Source organism: Schistocerca serialis, chromosome 4 (assembly GCF_023864345.2).
Source record: "Schistocerca serialis cubense isolate TAMUIC-IGC-003099 chromosome 4, iqSchSeri2.2, whole genome shotgun sequence".
NCBI lineage: Eukaryota > Metazoa > Arthropoda > Insecta > Orthoptera > Acrididae > Schistocerca > Schistocerca serialis.
This window is the reverse complement of record NC_064641.1, coordinates 34048910-34066053: the sequence shown is the minus strand read 5'-3', so window position 1 is coordinate 34066053 and position 17144 is coordinate 34048910. Positions and strand designations below refer to the sequence as shown.

At 41.4% G+C, this 17144-nt stretch overlaps 1 protein-coding gene across 5 annotated transcripts in view; it reads right to left on the bottom strand.

The window, feature by feature from the left end:
- The window catches only part of LOC126473785 (atrophin-1), a 192923-nt gene that overhangs the window by 38024 nt on the left and 137755 nt on the right, over positions 1-17144 (bottom strand). For all 5 annotated transcript variants that reach the window (XM_050101057.1, XM_050101056.1, XM_050101058.1 and 2 more), the window contains one exon: positions 6975-7382. In XM_050101057.1, coding sequence (XP_049957014.1) covers positions 6975-7382 — 408 coding nt within the window. The remainder of the gene's footprint in view (positions 1-6974; positions 7383-17144) is intronic.

Sequence of the window (17144 nt, the reverse complement as noted above, 5' to 3'; positions counted from 1 at the left end):
CAGAGAGAGGAGGGGGGCATAGAGGGGGGAGAGAGCGGAGGGGGGCAGAGAGGGGGGGAGAGAGAGGAGGGGGAGAGAGAGGAGGGGGGGCAGAGAGGGGGGAGAGAGAGGAGGGGGGGCAGAGAGGGGGGAGAGAGAGGAGGGGGGGCAGAGAGGGGGGAGAGAGAGGAGGGGGGGCAGAGAGGGGGGAGAGAGAGGAGGGGGGGCAGAGAGGGGGGAGGAGAGGAGGGGGGGCAGAGAGGGGGGAGGAGAGGAGGGGGGGCAGAGAGGGGGGAGGAGAGGAGGGGGGGCAGAGAGGGGAGGGAGAGAGGAGGGGGGCAGAGAGGGGAGGGAGAGAGGAGGGGGGCAGAGAGGGGAGGGAGAGAGGAGGGGGGCAGAGAGGGGAGGGAGAGAGGAGGGGGGCAGAGAGGGGAGGGAGAGAGGAGGGGGGCAGAGAGGGGAGGGAGAGAGGAGGGGGGCAGAGAGGGGAGGGAGAGAGGAGGGGGGCAGAGAGGGGAGGGAGAGAGGAGGGGGGCAGAGAGGGGACGGAGAGAGGAGGGGGGCAGAGAGGGGACGGAGAGAGGAGGGGGGCAGAGAGGGGACGGAGAGAGGAGGGGGGCAGAGAGGGGACGGAGAGAGGAGGGGGGCAGAGAGGGGTCGGAGAGAGGAGGGGGGGCAGAGAGGGGACGGAGAGAGGAGGGGGGGCAGAGAGGGGACGGAGAGAGGAGGGGGGGCAGAGAGGGGACGGAGAGAGGAGGGGGGGCAGAGAGGGGACGGAGAGAGGAGGGGGGGCAGAGAGGGGACGGAGAGAGGAGGGGGGGCAGAGAGGGGACGGAGAGAGGAGGGGGGGCAGAGAGGGGACGGAGAGAGGAGGGGGGCAGAGAGGGGACGGAGAGAGGAGGGGGGCAGAGAGGGGACGGAGAGAGGAGGGGGGGCAGAGAGGGGACGGAGAGAGGAGGGGGGCAGAGAGGGGACGGAGAGAGGAGGGGGGGCAGAGAGGGGACGGAGAGAGGAGGGGGGCAGAGAGGGGGGGAGAGAGGGGGGAGAGAGGGGGGAGAGAGGGGGGAGAGAGGGGGGAGAGAGGGGGGAGAGAGGGGGGAGAGAGGGGGGAGAGAGGGGGGAGAGAGGGGGGAGAGAGGGGGGAGAGAGGGGGGAGAGAGGGGGGAGAGAGGGGGGAGAGAGGGGGGAGAGAGGGGGGAGAGAGGGGGGAGAGAGGGGGGAGAGAGGGGGGAGAGAGGGAGGGAGGCAGGCAGATAAGGTAAGATTTTGACTTACACAATACACTGTCATTAATGTTGGTTGTATGTTTGCACACCAGTCTGGTACCTAAATATTTTTCCAAGCAGCTCATGGTGTATAGCAAGATGTCTTAAATACTTAAAAGTGGCAGAACATTATGCATACAAGGTTTTCATGCCAAAATGAGATCCACAAGAATCCTACAGGTTTGTTATTCTTCTCGAAGGCTCCATGTGCCAATAGTGATGAACAAATGGAAACTATAGAAAGAGTCAACTGAAAAATCCATATCTATTCTCTTTTAAAATGTCAAAGTTCCAAAACAAGAGTCACTAGGGTACAGAAAGTGTTAGATTTGTCAAGTAAAAAGTGAAATACGTTTACACAGGGCAGTTTTTGACACACTTTTACAGGAAAACTTGAATGCTTAGCAATACATAAAAAAAATTAATCCGCTGAGTTACAGATCCATATCATTGACTTCAATTTGCACTAGGATTTTGGAACACATGTTCCAACAATACAAAATACCCAAAGGAAAACAATCTACTGACACACACCAGCACATTGATTTTGTTAAACACAATTGGCTCTTTATTAACATGAAGTAATGAATGCTACCGATGGAGGATCTCAAGATGATTCTACACTTACAGAATTCCAGAAGGCTTTTGACACAGTGACTCTCAAGTGACTTCTACTAAAACAGCGAGCCTACGAAGTTTTGTGTCAGCTGTGCAACTGGATTCTTGATACCCTGTCAGATGCCACAGTTAATGGTGGCCATCTCATGAAACAAGCAAAATTTTGGGTTCCCAAAGGAACTGTTTTAGACCTTCTGCTGTTCTTAACCTACATGAATTATTTAGGAGGCAATCTGAGCAGCCTGCTTAGACTGTTTGCAAATGATGCTGTCATTTACTGTCTGGAATCATCAGAAAATCGAAACAAATTGCAAACTGATCTGTGGTGTAAAAAGTGGCAACCAACCATTAACCGTAAAATGCGAGAGAACCACTACATGAGTAATTAAGAAACTTTCCCAACAATTTGGTTACACAATTTCTCACACAAACTTAACGCCTAGGGATTGCATGTATGACAAATTAAATTGAAACCGTCATACACAAAATGTTTTAGGGAATAACAATTTGTCCATTATATTTGGACTGTTGAGCTCCGTGGCCGTGGATAATGATATTTCATTGTAAAAATACAGCAACCAGCCACTTTTTAATGCGTTTTATTTATGCCAATATGCATTTCGGGTTTGCACCCATCTTCAGCTGGCAAATTACATGGATCTTCAGTTACTACAGTAGTACAATCTCGACAGCAGTTTGGATGCTGCAGCAGGCCTGTGCAAAAGCAACGATTCTTATCATTTACTTCAATGTCACGAGTGCGTAACTTTCAACTCGCGACATTGAAGTAAATGATTAGAATCGTTGCTTTTGCACAGGCCTGCTGCAGCATCCAAACTGCTGTCGAGATTGTACTACTGTAGTAACTGAAGATCCATGTAATTTGCCAGCTGAAGATGGGTGCAAACCCGAAATGCATATTGGCATAAATAAAACGCATTAAAAAGTGGCTGGTTGCTGTATTTTTACAATGAAATATGTTTTAGGGAAGGCAAACCAAAAACTGTTTAACTGAGACATCACTTAGAAGGTGGAACAAATTTACTAAGGAAACTGCCCACATTACAACTGTCCATCCCATTCTGGACTACTGCCTTATCAGACAGTATTCACAGAGGACACTGAAGGAAGGACCTGTCACAGATAGTATAAGCCAGCTGGGGTGTCAATCATTAAAACATTTGCTTTTTGGATGCAGCAAGATCTTTTCACAAAGTATTAATCACCAGCTTTCTCCTATAAATCCAAAAATACTTTGCTGACTCCCAACAACATAGAGAGAAATGACAATGAAAAAAAAAAGCTTGAAAGGTTAAACAGGAGGTCAGGAAATGGTTATATTCGCAATGCCCAACAAGGAGGAGGGAAAAATCTTTTCTGGAAGATGATGAATTTAGCAACACCAAAATGCTGTACATGGACATGTGTAAGGAAATAATTTTTTTTGTTTGTTAAAGCTAAATTTATATTATGGATTACTACTACTACTACTACTACTACTACTACATTTTTAAGTTTCTTATACAAAAGGCACTCGTTAAAATGATGGTTTGTGGATGTTAGGCAGCAGTATTTTCAAGCTCATTTTTTAAATTTTATCCAAAAGCTTTCCAAAACAAAACTGTCTGCAGTACAAAAAACTAACTCCTTCCTATTATATGAAACTTTAGAGGGAAAATGATTATATCTAGCAAGATAGCATCATAGAGAGTACTAATCTGATGAAAAGATTCTGATGCACTCTTTATGTATCAATAACTTCTACAACATTCACAAATAAATGCTACAGCTCAGTAGAACTGATAACAAATAACTTCTGTAAGTAAATACTGAACAGCATTTGATACACTTTGTTTGTTCACAAATTATTGCAGTACCAAAACGGTTGGAAAATTGGCACGACCGATTTATCCTTTAATTCTGACCTCATGCTCACCGAGTTCAAACATTTTGCAGCCCTCGAAAGAAAGTCTTCTACAACTTTTTTAAAAAAGAAAACATATACCAACATGACAAAAAGTAATATTACGTTGCACTTCGTTGTTTGAAGATCAATGGCTCTTGATCTGTCTTATGATAGATAGAAGGGGACTATTGGTCACTTGGTGTAGAATGACCCGAAACTATTACACAATTATTGCTGGTATACCATATCCCAACCCCCCCCACTTCTTTAAGATTTATTTTTGCCCTGTCAGAATAATCCTTCAGAGTCCACTGAACTATTTTCTTCATAGTGGAAGGGAAAGTAGAGAATTTCTTTTGTTTCAGGTACACTACACGAGAGCCATTTTCCTGTACACACCATTTTCTGCCCAATTTGCCACAAAAAGCAATAATTGCATTTGTGAAGGTATTCCTCTTGGCAGTTGATTTTGACATTTACACATCTATAATAATATCATGTGAAATACAGAGTCTGTCATCTGATTATATAAGATGTTACATATCTTCATTGCATCAGCTCACTGATTCTGTTCTCAAAATGTGTAATAGTTTTGCTTACTTATTTAATAAGGTGTTAATACTTCTGGTGTCTATCTTCTGTTGTGGCCTTTCAGCCTGTTTGATGCAGTTCTCCTCAACAGGAGAACTGCATCAAACAGGCTGAAAGGCCACAACAGAATTTAAGGAGATGAGACCTGGATAAACTAAAAGAATCAGAGGTTGTACAGAGATTCAGGGAGAGCATAAGGGAGCAATTGACAGGAATGGGGGAAATAAATACAGTGGAAGGAGAATGGGTAGCTTTGAGGGATGAAGTAGTGAAGGCAGCAGAGGATCAAGTAGGTAAAAAGACGAGGGCTAGTAGAAATCCTTGGGTAACAGAAGAAATATTGAATTTAATTGATGAAAGGAGAAAATATAAAAATGCAGTAAGTGAAACAGGCAAAAAGGAATACAAACGTCTCAAAAATGAGATCGACAGGAAGTGCAAAATGGCTAAGCAGGGATGGCTAGAGGACAAATGTAAGGATGTAGAGGCCTATCTCACTAGGGGTAAGATAGATACCGCCTACAGGAAAATTAAAGAGACATTTGGAGATAAGAGAACAACTTGTATGAATATCAAGAGCTCAGATGGAAACCCAGTTCTAAGCAAAGAAGGGAAAGCAGAAAGGTGGAAGGAGTATATAGAGGGTCTATACAAGGGCGATGTACTTGAGGACAATATTATGGAAATGGAAGAGGATGTAGATGAAGATGAAATGGGAGATATGATACTGCGTGAAGAGTTTGACAGAGCACTGAAAGACCTGAGTCGAAACAAGGCCCCCGGAGTAGACAATATTCCATTGGAACTTCTGACGGCCGTGGGAGAGCCAGTCCTGACAAAACTCTACCATCTGGTGAGCAAGATGTATGAAATAGGCGAAATACCCTCAGACTTCAAGATGAATATAATAATTCCATTCCCAAAGAAAGCAGGTGTTGACAGATGTGAAAATTACCGAACTATCAGCTTAATAAGTCACAGCTGCAAAATACTAACACGAATTCTTTACAGACGAATGGAAAAACTAGTAGAAGCCAACCTCGGGGAAGATCAGTTTGGATTCCGTAGAAACACTGGAACACGTGAGGCAATACTGACCTTACGACTTATCTTAGAAGAAAGATTAAGGAAAGGCAAACCTACGTTTCTAGCATTTGTAGACTTAGAGAAAGCTTTTGACAATGTTGACTGGAATACTCTCTTTCAAATTCTAAAGGTGGCAGGGGTAAAATACAGGGAGCGAAAGGCTATCTACAATTTGTACAGAAACCAGATGGCAGTTATAAGAGTCGAGGGACATGAAAGGGAAGCAGTGGTTGGGAAGGGAGTAAGACAGGGTTGTAGCCTCTCCCCGATGTTGTTCAATCTGTATATTGAGCAAGCAGTAAAGGAAACAAAAGAAAAATTCGGAGTAGGTATTAAAATTCATGGAGAAGAAATAAAAACTTTGAGGTTTGCCGATGACATTGTAATTCTGTCAGAGACAGCAAAGGACTTGGAAGAGCAGTTGAACGGAATGGACAGTGTCTTGAAAGGAGGATATAAGATGAACATCAACAAAAGCAAAACAAGGATAATGGAATGTAGTCTAATTAAGTCGGGTGATGCTGAGGGAATTAGATTAGGAAATGAGGCACTTAAAGTAGTAAAGGAGTTTTGCTATTTGGGGAGCAAAATAACTGATGATGGTCGAAGTAGAGAGGATATAAAATGTAGGCTGGCAATGGCAAGGAAAGCGTTTCTCAAGAAGAGAAATTTGTTAACATCCAGTATTGATTTAAGTGTCAGGAAGTCATTTCTGAAAGTATTCGTATGGAGTGTAGCCATGTATGGAAGTGAAACATGGACGATAAATAGTTTGGACAAGAAGAGAATAGAAGCTTTCGAAATGTGGTGCTACAGAAGAATGCTGAAGATTAGATGGGTAGATCACATAACTAATGAGGAAGTATTGAATAGGATTGGGGAGAAGAGAAGTTTGTGGCACAACTTGACCAGAAGAAGGGATCGGCTGGTAGGACATGTTCTGAGGCATCAAGGGATCACCAATTTAGTATTGGAGGGCAGCGTGGAGGGTAAAAATCGTAGAGGGAGACCAAGAGATGAATACACAAAGCAGATTCAGGAGGATGTAGGTTGCAGTAGGTACTGGGAGATGAAAAAGCTTGCACAGGATAGAGTAGCATGGAGAGCTGCATCAAACCAGTCTCAGGACTGAAGATCACAACAACAAACAACAATTCCTCAACAGTCTATTCTGTGCAAGCCTTTTCATCTCTGCATGGTTACTGCAACCTGTTTACTGCTGTCAAGTTTGTTTCCCTCTGCAATTTTTACCACTACACTTCTGATAAAGATAATGTATTTGTCCTACTGGAGTCACATCTCAATACTTGGCAAAAATTTCTTTTAGTCATAGAAGGAGAAAAAAAGCATCTGCAACCACTGTTTAACACTTTTGGTTGCTTTTTCATCCATTCCCTACAAAAGGATAATATATTTTGTAAGCAAATAAGCCTTTCTTGTAGTATACTGGAGAGAAAAAAGAACTATTAGAATTAACTACCTAAAGACATATAAAGAATATCATACAACAAAATGAAATCAGGCCTCACCTCTGGAGAGTGATTGCTTGAAGACTCTGTAACAGGCTGAGTTTCAAAGAGAAAACCATCGGGAGTAGTTGCAAACAGTGCAGCTGTTGCATATGGGTGAGCAGCAGGATGCACTGGTGTCACACTGTAATAAAGCTCAGGAGCCGAAGGATCAGCTGCTGTTGGTGCTGTGTGTGCAGAAGGCATTGGTCCGTAATAGTGGGCGGCAGCTGGAGCTGCTGCAAGATGCACCGTTGTTGCAGGAGGAACAGCAGTATGGGCAGTTGCAGGTTGTGGCTGACACGGAGTGGTTGGAGGACCACCGCCACTGCCACCACTTCCAGCTGCGACAGAACCTGCCGCTGGCCCTGTGCCTGGTGATGCAGTAGATGCTGGCCCCGCATAAACAAACTGATGTGAACTTTGAGCCTGTCACAAAACAAAACATCGTATTCATCAATGATGTACAGAAATTATAGTGATGTTAACACAAACAAAAATTGTTGCGCACATGCCCTTTAACATATCCATATCCTGTTCCAACCTCCTTTACACAGTTTAAAGAATTGGCATATCTCATACGTTACTTCAAATTTTCTATACTAAAATTAGGTTAATGAATTAAGTAAACAAATTATGTCACCTGAGATGTCTACTTATTTTCAACCCCCACCCTCTCCTGGCTACTTTCCCAAAATCTTCATCTTCCCAGTCTAATTTGTACCTCTTAACCTAAAATTCCAATGCCTAGGAGGTCAGGATTAGTTTCAGTTGTTATATTGTGCAAAAAACCAAATTAGCCTAACATGTCCTTTGTTTAACATCATCAATCTCCTTTAAAATACATCACTTTTTATCTTATGAGGTTCATTCAAATGAAACTTGGTCAGTGCATCTACTGTTGCCTTACACGTAAGGTGGCACCATGTAACTGCAGGTATCGTAGTGCCATCTATTGGTACAGAGACGGACGCGTGCACATCGTTTGATGTTGCATAGCACCAGTGTGGTTTCACGCCAAAGAGAAGGTGGTTACACAAGTTATCATCCACATGAACATGCAGGGGAGTAAGCAGGAACAACGAGGAGTGATTTGATTTTTGGCAACGGAGGGAGTTAGAAGTCCTGAAATGTATAGACAGATGAAGGCTGTGTACGGTGAGTAGAGTCTAAGCCGTTCAAATGTTGTGGAATGGCACAAACAATTCCTTGAGGGGTGAGAGTCACTGAAAGAAGATGCTTGTCCTGAACAGGCTCATCATGTCATCACACTGGAAATGGTTGCGGAAGTGAATGCTTTAGTCTTGGACAACAGCAGAATCGCCATGGACGAGATCCATTGTTTACTTGATATTGGTGTGGGCGACACTTGAACTTACGAAAAATCTGTGCGCAGTGGGTTCCCCACCAACTGACTGCCAAACATATTGTCACAGGTGATGAAACAGGGTGTTACTATTTTGAACCATTAAGCAAGTGTCAGAGCAAGCAGTGAAAACATGCGACTTCACCACTTCCAAAAAAATCAAAGGCCGTGCACAACAGTCCTGGTAAGGTCATGATGTCATTTTTTAACTACAAGGGCCCACTGCTAGGGAACCACCATCAATGTCCAGCATTATCAAGCCATTTTACAGAATCTTAGACAAGCCATCAAGTCGAAACGCTAAGGTATGTTGTCCAATGGTGTTATCCTCCTGCATGATAATACCTACCCGCACACTGTCAATGCGGTGAAGACTACACTGCAGCAGTTTCAGTGGGAAACTGCTGTATCATCCACCATACTGTCACGACCTTTCACCATGTGACTCTTGTGTTTGGATCTGTAAAATGAGCTATTTGCGGACATCAAGTCACGACGGACGATGAAGAGTGTGACTGGGTCCAGGCCTGGATCCAACATCAGCCTAATAGCTTCTTCAAGGATGAAATCGACCGGCTAGTGTCGCAATGGGATAAATGTGCCAACAGTTTTGGCGACTAGTTTTGAGTATCTCTACTGTGTATAACAACATTTTTGAGTTAGTAAAATTGTTACTGTTAGTTTAGACTAGTGACCGGGTTTCATTTATATGCTCCTTATATAATTACTTTAAAGAGACTAAACATTAAGATCATCAGTCTCTTATTCATCTCCAGGACAGAATCTGTGTAACCCATCTGCCTACGTCTGGAGTAAATCTCATGTGCATGTGTGACAAGGTTTTAATGTTTGTGCAGCATGTATCTGAGGTGGGACAGGGGTACCAGCTCAGTAGTTGCATACTGGGATGTGGGAAACTAGCTAAAAATCTCATTCAGGTTTGCTGACTGGCTCAACAGACTTCATCATCAATCTACGAGGCAGATTAGATCCCGGTTGGGCTTGCCTGCCATGTCTTGAAAAACGTGCATTTTACCTACTTTAAGTTCTCAGCTCCTACCTATTTATGCCATCTTTTATACTATCAGAGTCTACTTAGCCTCATCTATTTCCATTGTGACTTATCTATCTTGATTACCTCTGTTGCCATGGGAGCACTGTCCACTCTTATCACTTCTTGCTGTCTTTCCAGCCACCAATGTGACCAATCTCTCTGTGCTTCTGTGATTATTTAAATGTGTTCTGTATTTTCTAAACAACAAAGTTTTCTTCCCTAAAATCCTTCTCATAAAATAAAAGTAAGTATTCAGCAACGAGCACTAAAGATATCAATTTTTGGCAAGTCAAAATAGTGTGCTGGATCAGATCGCAGAAGAAACCAATGCTTTGCCACTGAAGCCATCATAGCATGCCACATGAACTGAAGATTCACTTGCCAGTATTGCTCTTCTGTCTTTCGAAGTTCTATCATGTCTGTGGATACTAAAGCCATTATATTTAGGTTATTCCTATCAATTCTATCCATCAATATTTCATCATCATTGGCCACAATTCCTCATTGGGCACATTGAGTGCATTTTTCCATCCATAAAGCAATTTCAGTTTTCACAATAATTAATGCAATTTTTCTTTTAATATAGCAAGAATTAGTGCACATTATCTGAAACAATCTTAAGTTCTATATAGGAATGTTTCTTATTAAAAAAAAAAAAAAAATTACAGAACAGTAATCTAGCTTTTGTAAATAATAGTTCCTTCCTCAGTGTAAAGGGGGAGTGATGGACTGGGGAAGGTTAAAATGATAGGGCGTATCACTCACACCCCAGGATGAGAGGAACCGACCTACTTTTGAGAATAAGGAGAGAGAAGTCAGCAGTACTGATATTTCATCTCGTGTAGGTAAATAATGCCCAGCAATTATGAGTATCTTGAGTAAATTTTTTTTTCGGTACAACAAATTTTATAGTAGTTTCCAATTTACTGCGAAAAAATTCTTACGAGGTTCTCTTCAAGGTTTTTGGAAGTCACATTTTGTGGTGGTTTGGCATTTTACAATATTTTCTATGACCATCTTTGAAACTACTTAACAACATGCCAAGAGACAGCAATCTTGTTCGCCAGACCTCTCTTCCCTGACCAATTAAGATGCTAAAACTTTAAGACCCTTTTTATATACTATGTTAAAGCGAGGGCTGAATTTCTTTCTTTCTTTCTTTGTTTCAACTTTAAGATGGTCAAATCTACCCACAGACATTCAATTTTAAGTGCTCTGTTCCATGAGAATCTGCATGTCCACAATGCGATTGTCAATGCTGAAGCATTAGTTTCGCAGTTGTAATGAGACAGTGAATGTTGTACTGGATATCACCACCTATTTGGTAGCACAAATTTCTTGATCCTACCTGCAGTGCTAAAGAGATTTTTGAACAGAGGAAAGAAAGGAATATGTGAGAAGTAGTCAGCACACTAAGTCAAGGTGTAGTTGCATCTACACAAGACAATTTGAGCTTCCCACACATGTTTCTAACCACTAGACTAAATGGGACCGATCTGTGCACATGCCTAAATGTGAACAGAACAAAGGCACACTCAAATGTATGAAGAGAAGTTTAGGGACCCATAACCAAGTCAACATTCAGTAGTACCACACACAAGTGTGCTTGTAAATAATAAAACCCATGTCCATGTATGTTGTGTGCACACGACGTGGTGTTTCATTAGTTCTAAAATATTCTTTGGCACATGTGCAGTCAGTATGTTAGTTGCACCAATGTTCTGTGCGAAAAGAAATCAAACACTATTATCGCTACTACACCTGTAGATATTGGAGCTATGAGCATTAACATAAATCAAACTTTTTACTTGGATTAAGGAGTACAGGTACAGTCACAATCACACTCCTTCAATCAAAGAACTGCAAGACAATTACCCAGACAGGTATTGACACTATTTAAGAACAGGCAGTGAAACATTTTATACATGATTGGACACTGTTGAGGATGAAACCAACTGGAATGACACAGTTATGAGCAGAAGCATTTTCAAGAGGATCATCATACAGCTAATCTTGGATTTTTAACAATGGGTCACTTCATCTAAAATTTTAAATTTTCCATGTCAATTTCTGCATCATTGCTGTCTAATATAATTCAAGACAAATGCAAAGTACTTTACAATGTGCTATATTCAGAGGCCATGAAAGACAAAAGTATTAGTTATTGCATTAATAATTTTTACTTCTGAAGTTTCTGACAACTGCCAGGAAGAAACTAACACAGACTTCCAAATGGATTTTTTAATGACATCACTGCTTAAAAATGAGAATAAATGCTTGCAACCATTTGGTCATATAATTACCGAACTGACTGTGGAGTGCATTAAATGAAGTAGAGCTTTGATCTGTAATAGAAGTGTGAGGCCTCACAAATGTAAAAAGAAATGAAGGGTTGTGTTTTTAGCAAATCCCGCTCTACCATTGAACTGCACATATTACTTCTACACCTAAAGAGCCAAAGAAACTGGTATACCAGCCTAATATTGTATAGAGCCCCAGCGAGCATACAGAAGTGCCGCAACACGCCGTGGCATGGACTCTACTAATGTCTGAAGTAGTGCTGCAGAGAATTGACACCACAAATCCTGCAGGGCTGTCCATAAATCTGTAAGATTACGAGAGGGTGGAGATTCTTCTGAACAGCACATTGTAAAGCATCCCAGATACGCTCAATAATGTTCATGTCTGGGGAGTTTGGCAGCCAGCGGAAGTGTTTAAAACTCGTGAGTGTTCATGGAGCCATTCTGTAGCAATTCTGGATGTGTGTGGTGTCACATTGTCCTGCTGGAATTGCCCGAGTCCGTTGGAATGCAAATGCACATGAATGGATGCAGGTGATCAGACAATACGCTTATGTATGTTTGTCCTGTCAGAGCCATATCTAGACATACCAGGGGTCCCATATCACTCCAACTGCACTCACACCACACCACTGCAGAGCCTCCACCAGCTTGAACAGTCACCTGCTGACAAGAAGAGTCCACGGATTCATGAGGCTGTCTCCATACCAATAAACGTCAAACTACTCTACACAATCTGAAATGAGACTCATCCAACAAGGCAACATGTTCCCAATCATCAACAGTCCAATGTCAGTGTTGACAGCGCCAATAGTGATGTAACACTTTGTGTCAAGCAGTCATCAAGAGTACATGAGTGGAACTTCAATTCCGAAAGCCAATATCGATGATGTTTTGTTGAATGGTTCACAGACAGACACTTGTTGATGGCCCAGCATTGAAATCTGCAGCAATTTGCGGAAGGGTTGCTGTTCTGTCATGTTGAACGATTCTCTTCACTCGTGGTTGGTCCCATTCTTGCAGGATCTTTTTCCAGCTGCAGGGATGTCAGAGGTTTGATGTTTTACCAGATTCTTGACATTCGCAGCACACTCATGAAATGGTCATACAGGAAAATTCCTGTTTCATCTATACTGGGAGCTGCTGTTTCCCATCGCTCGTGCATCGACTACAACACCATGTTCAAACTCACTTAAATTTTGACAACCTGTCATTGTAGCAGCAGTAACCGATCTAACAACTGCACCAGACACTTGTCTTATATAGGTACTGCCGACCACAGCACTGTATTCTGGCTGTTTACGTACAGGGGATAGGCAAAATAATGTGTATAGTGGTAGTAATGGGATGGTTGTGTTCGATGGTCAACAATGCAGGTAAGGCACGTGTCAGGTGGACTGTGCATGTTCAGTATGGACTAGGCATCGGTGCAGGTTGTTTAAGATTAGTGCACACTTCGTATTTGCATTCAGAGGCCCATGTTGACGTGCAATGAAAGACCTGACAGTTCAAATGAGGAGATACTGTGGGGGCCCGATTAGCTGGAGCATCAGTAACCAAGTCAGCCAACTTATTGAATGTTTAAAAAGTAACCATTTCAACAGTCATGACAGCCTACACATAACATGGAAAGACATCATCAGCATGTAAACATAATAGTGGATGCAAATCAAAACTAAATGACAGAGATCATTGCACACTAACACGAATTGTGTCAAAACAACACAAAACTATGGTAGCTAAAGCGACTAGAGAGATCAATAGCCATCTTCGAGACCCCATATCTATCAACACTGTCCACCAAGCCTCCATAAAACCAATATTCATTGATGAGCTGCTATACCGAAACCATTTGTGATGACAACTAATGCAAAGAATGTAAAACATGGTGTCAGGAGCATAAATCCTGGATGGCTGATCAGTGGAAACACATCATATGACCCGATGAGTCAACATTTTCTTTATTTCCAACATTGGGCAGAGTCTATATTTGGAGAATGCCAAAAGAATCCTACTATCCTGGCTGCTTGATTCCAACAGTTAAGCATTGAGGTGGAAGTTGATAGTGTGGGCAGCCATGTGATATTCTGCTGGTCTCATCATTACTCTCAAAGATCGTGTTAAATCCAACCATTACATAAACATTTTAGGTGATCAGGTGAATTCCACGATTCAAATGTTGTTCCCCAACAATGATGCCATATTTCAAGATGATAATGCACCCATTCACACAGTCACGAAAGTACAATTGTGGTATGAGGAGCTTGCAACTGAACTGCAGTGTTTTTCCTGGCCAGCACAGTCCCCATGCTAAAACATTATTGAAACCTTGTGGGCAGTATTGGCGTGCAGACTCTGGAGCAGACATCCACCTCCCTCGTCAGTACAGGAGTTGGAAGAGGTTCTGATCAAAGAGTGGCATAACATTCCACTGGAGACTATACAATCATTATATGCCAGTATTCCAAGAAGAGTAGCAACTGTATTATGGACAAATGGGTGTCCAACCCCTTATTAATAAAACTTTACCAAGTTAGTACAGGTTTTCACATTATCTTGCCTATCACCTGTATATCTGCAATTGAATACACATTGTCATAGCAGTTTCTTTGGCACTTCAGTGCATATGGTACACCCATTGTAATTTCTCAGCCACGTTAATTCCAACAGCTCCATGTCCATTTGAATCATCTTTTCTGTTCTGCTGCAAGCGCTGGTGCACTTTCTCATATCAGGGGTAACTGATATATTACTTTTCTATTTAGACCTTTTTTGGCGGTTCTGTCAATGTCATATGTACATGTTCTGTTTCTTTTTGATCTCCCTATAAAAGAGGAAAAATTACATCAATTTCCTTTTGTTTGCTTGAATTCGTAAAACAAAATAAATGGATGGACATTTCCTAAAGATTTGAAGACAAGTGGCAATTCATAAACTGTGGAGAAGCATTAGTTCGGAAACACACACATGTTGCACCATCACCTCATTCTAGTGCCCTTTATTTCAATTACTATCATTTCTACAGATTCTTTCCACTCACTGAAAAATGCTCGTTACTAGTTCATATTTACTGATGAAGGGAAACGAGGAGGAAGGCCTACTGGAAGAATTTGTGAGTACATAATTCTTTCATACATTAAGGATGGGACAGTTAAATCTGCAGAATAATGAAGAAGCTGTAGAGTATTTTTTTGTCATAAATATCTATCACTGAAAGGAAACATTTTATAAACTAATTCTCAATGAAAAACGATTCTGAATTTTTCTTTCATCAATCAACTTTAACATCAAAAAGATAAATGATGACATTTTGGTTATCTGTAAATTGCACTTTTTTATGTAGAGAAAGTAAAGAATACACAAGGCGGCATAGCAGTTGACAGGGAAGAGTCAGACTATATTACATGAGGCTGACTATTGAATATGAGCACTGGAGTTTCCTAGCTTACAGTCTGTTGTGTTAAGAAATCCAACAGTTGGTGGAAAAGGTAAATTAGAAGCTTGTATCAGAAGGAAGGGTACCCTACCAGGAAGCCATGTTACATGCTGGGATAGCCTAATGTGCGTGTCATTATACAAGATACTGTATAGTACTAGTTGTTCAAATACTATACTGGAGGTTCTACTGCTGCAGAGTACACTCTAATTACCTACTCTAAATGTATAAAAATACACGAGTTTACTTTTAAGGTTGTCATTCAGTGTGTTGACAACTGTACCTCACCAAACTCAATACAGTCTTCTTAGTCAACTCCATCATCATTCTCATAATCAACGTCAAGTTTTATCCAGTCCCACAAAAGCATCCATCAAGGTGTATATGTGGACAAGGAAAAAAAATTCCCAGATTTTTCCCGGATATCCCATTGAAAAAATATACTTTTCCCTGGGCGAAAATACACTTTTACCGTGCTAAGTGACAGCGGTTTTCTGTAGATTTTTCCTTTGGAACTGCAAAACTTATCACTCCTGTTAATGGTTTACATTTTATAAACTAGCGTAAAACTTCTTGAGGTGGGGGGTGGGGGTGGGGGGGGTGGGGGGGTGGGGGGGGGGGGGGACAGAGGAGAGAATTTTGGAAAGACTTTTGATGAAAACAGAGGAGAGAAGTTTTGGAAAGACATTAGATGTGTAGCAACATATACGCTGCATATTTTTGTGTAACGAAATTATAAATTGAATTGCACGAAACACAGCACGTTAGTGTCTGGAGCGTTGAAATAGAGATTGCGGTGTCCTTTTGTAAGCCAGTCATATCTCATGCCACATGATCGCGCCAGCTGATGACAGCACATATTCAGAGCATATGACACATGTTATAGTCAGCCAATGGCAATTTCACTGTTACGTAGTGTGAACAAACAAAGAGGAAAAGTTAATGGTTTACATTAATATACATATTATAGCTACAAGAAAAGTAAGCTTTCACATATAATATTGGCCTCTAAGAGTAATAAGCTACAAGAGAAACTAAGCTTTCACATGTCATATTGATCTATTTTGTGTGTGAGTTATACTTTAAGATACATCACACAAATGTGCCAGTAAATTTAAAATAATGACATAAATGTCTGGTCACCTGGGCTCGAAAATCTTTTAAGTGGCTAGTCCACAAAGTGTTTGGTTTTAAACGCTCTGTGATTCAAGAAATTCATCCCACCTTCTCACACGTAACATAAATCATCTTGCGTAAAAAGCAATTTACTTTGAAAGTAATGCTTTCGAACCACCATTCGCAATACTATCCCGAGACTATTAGAAATAGATTCGATTTAGCAGTTGCCAGAGAGTGCCAGGAAACGGGCATTATTGCGCATGTGCAGCTGCAGTGGTGTAGGAAGCCCGCATATTCGTATGTACAAATAAAGCACTACGAGAGCTTACATTACGCCATAAAAGAAACAGGACATCAGAGGATACTCCAAAAGCATCAGAATTTCGTAAAGCATACTAAAATGCATAATTTGGCTTGAAGTGCACATTGATTTTTCCAGATTCACAATGAAGTAGGTCCCACCTGATATAAAGTTTTTCAGTGTGGTTTTTGGGAAGTAAATTCTCTTGGAGTACCAGTACTGCACTATCTCATATTTGGTTCTTTATTATGGCATAGTGCCATACTTGGTAGAAGACTAAAACATGCACTTGAAATTCAGCAAACAGCTGGAACTAGCCAATACTGTGGAAAGAAACACTTCATTTCAAATAAATTGATTACCTTAGTGGAAAGTTTAATAAAGCCAAATTTCTTTAGCGAAGTGACAAAAATAACTTCATTATTCTGCAAGGCGATTAATGCTCAACTACTAATAATTTTGAAATAAAATAAAATCAGAAAACTGAAACTAATAATATATTTTTGCCCTTCGTAATTATGTGAATGTATTATAATTCACTTGATAGCTCCCAGTTGCAGAAATCTGTTTTGTAAGAACAATATAAGATTGGGGCTTAATGTCAGAGCAAAACAA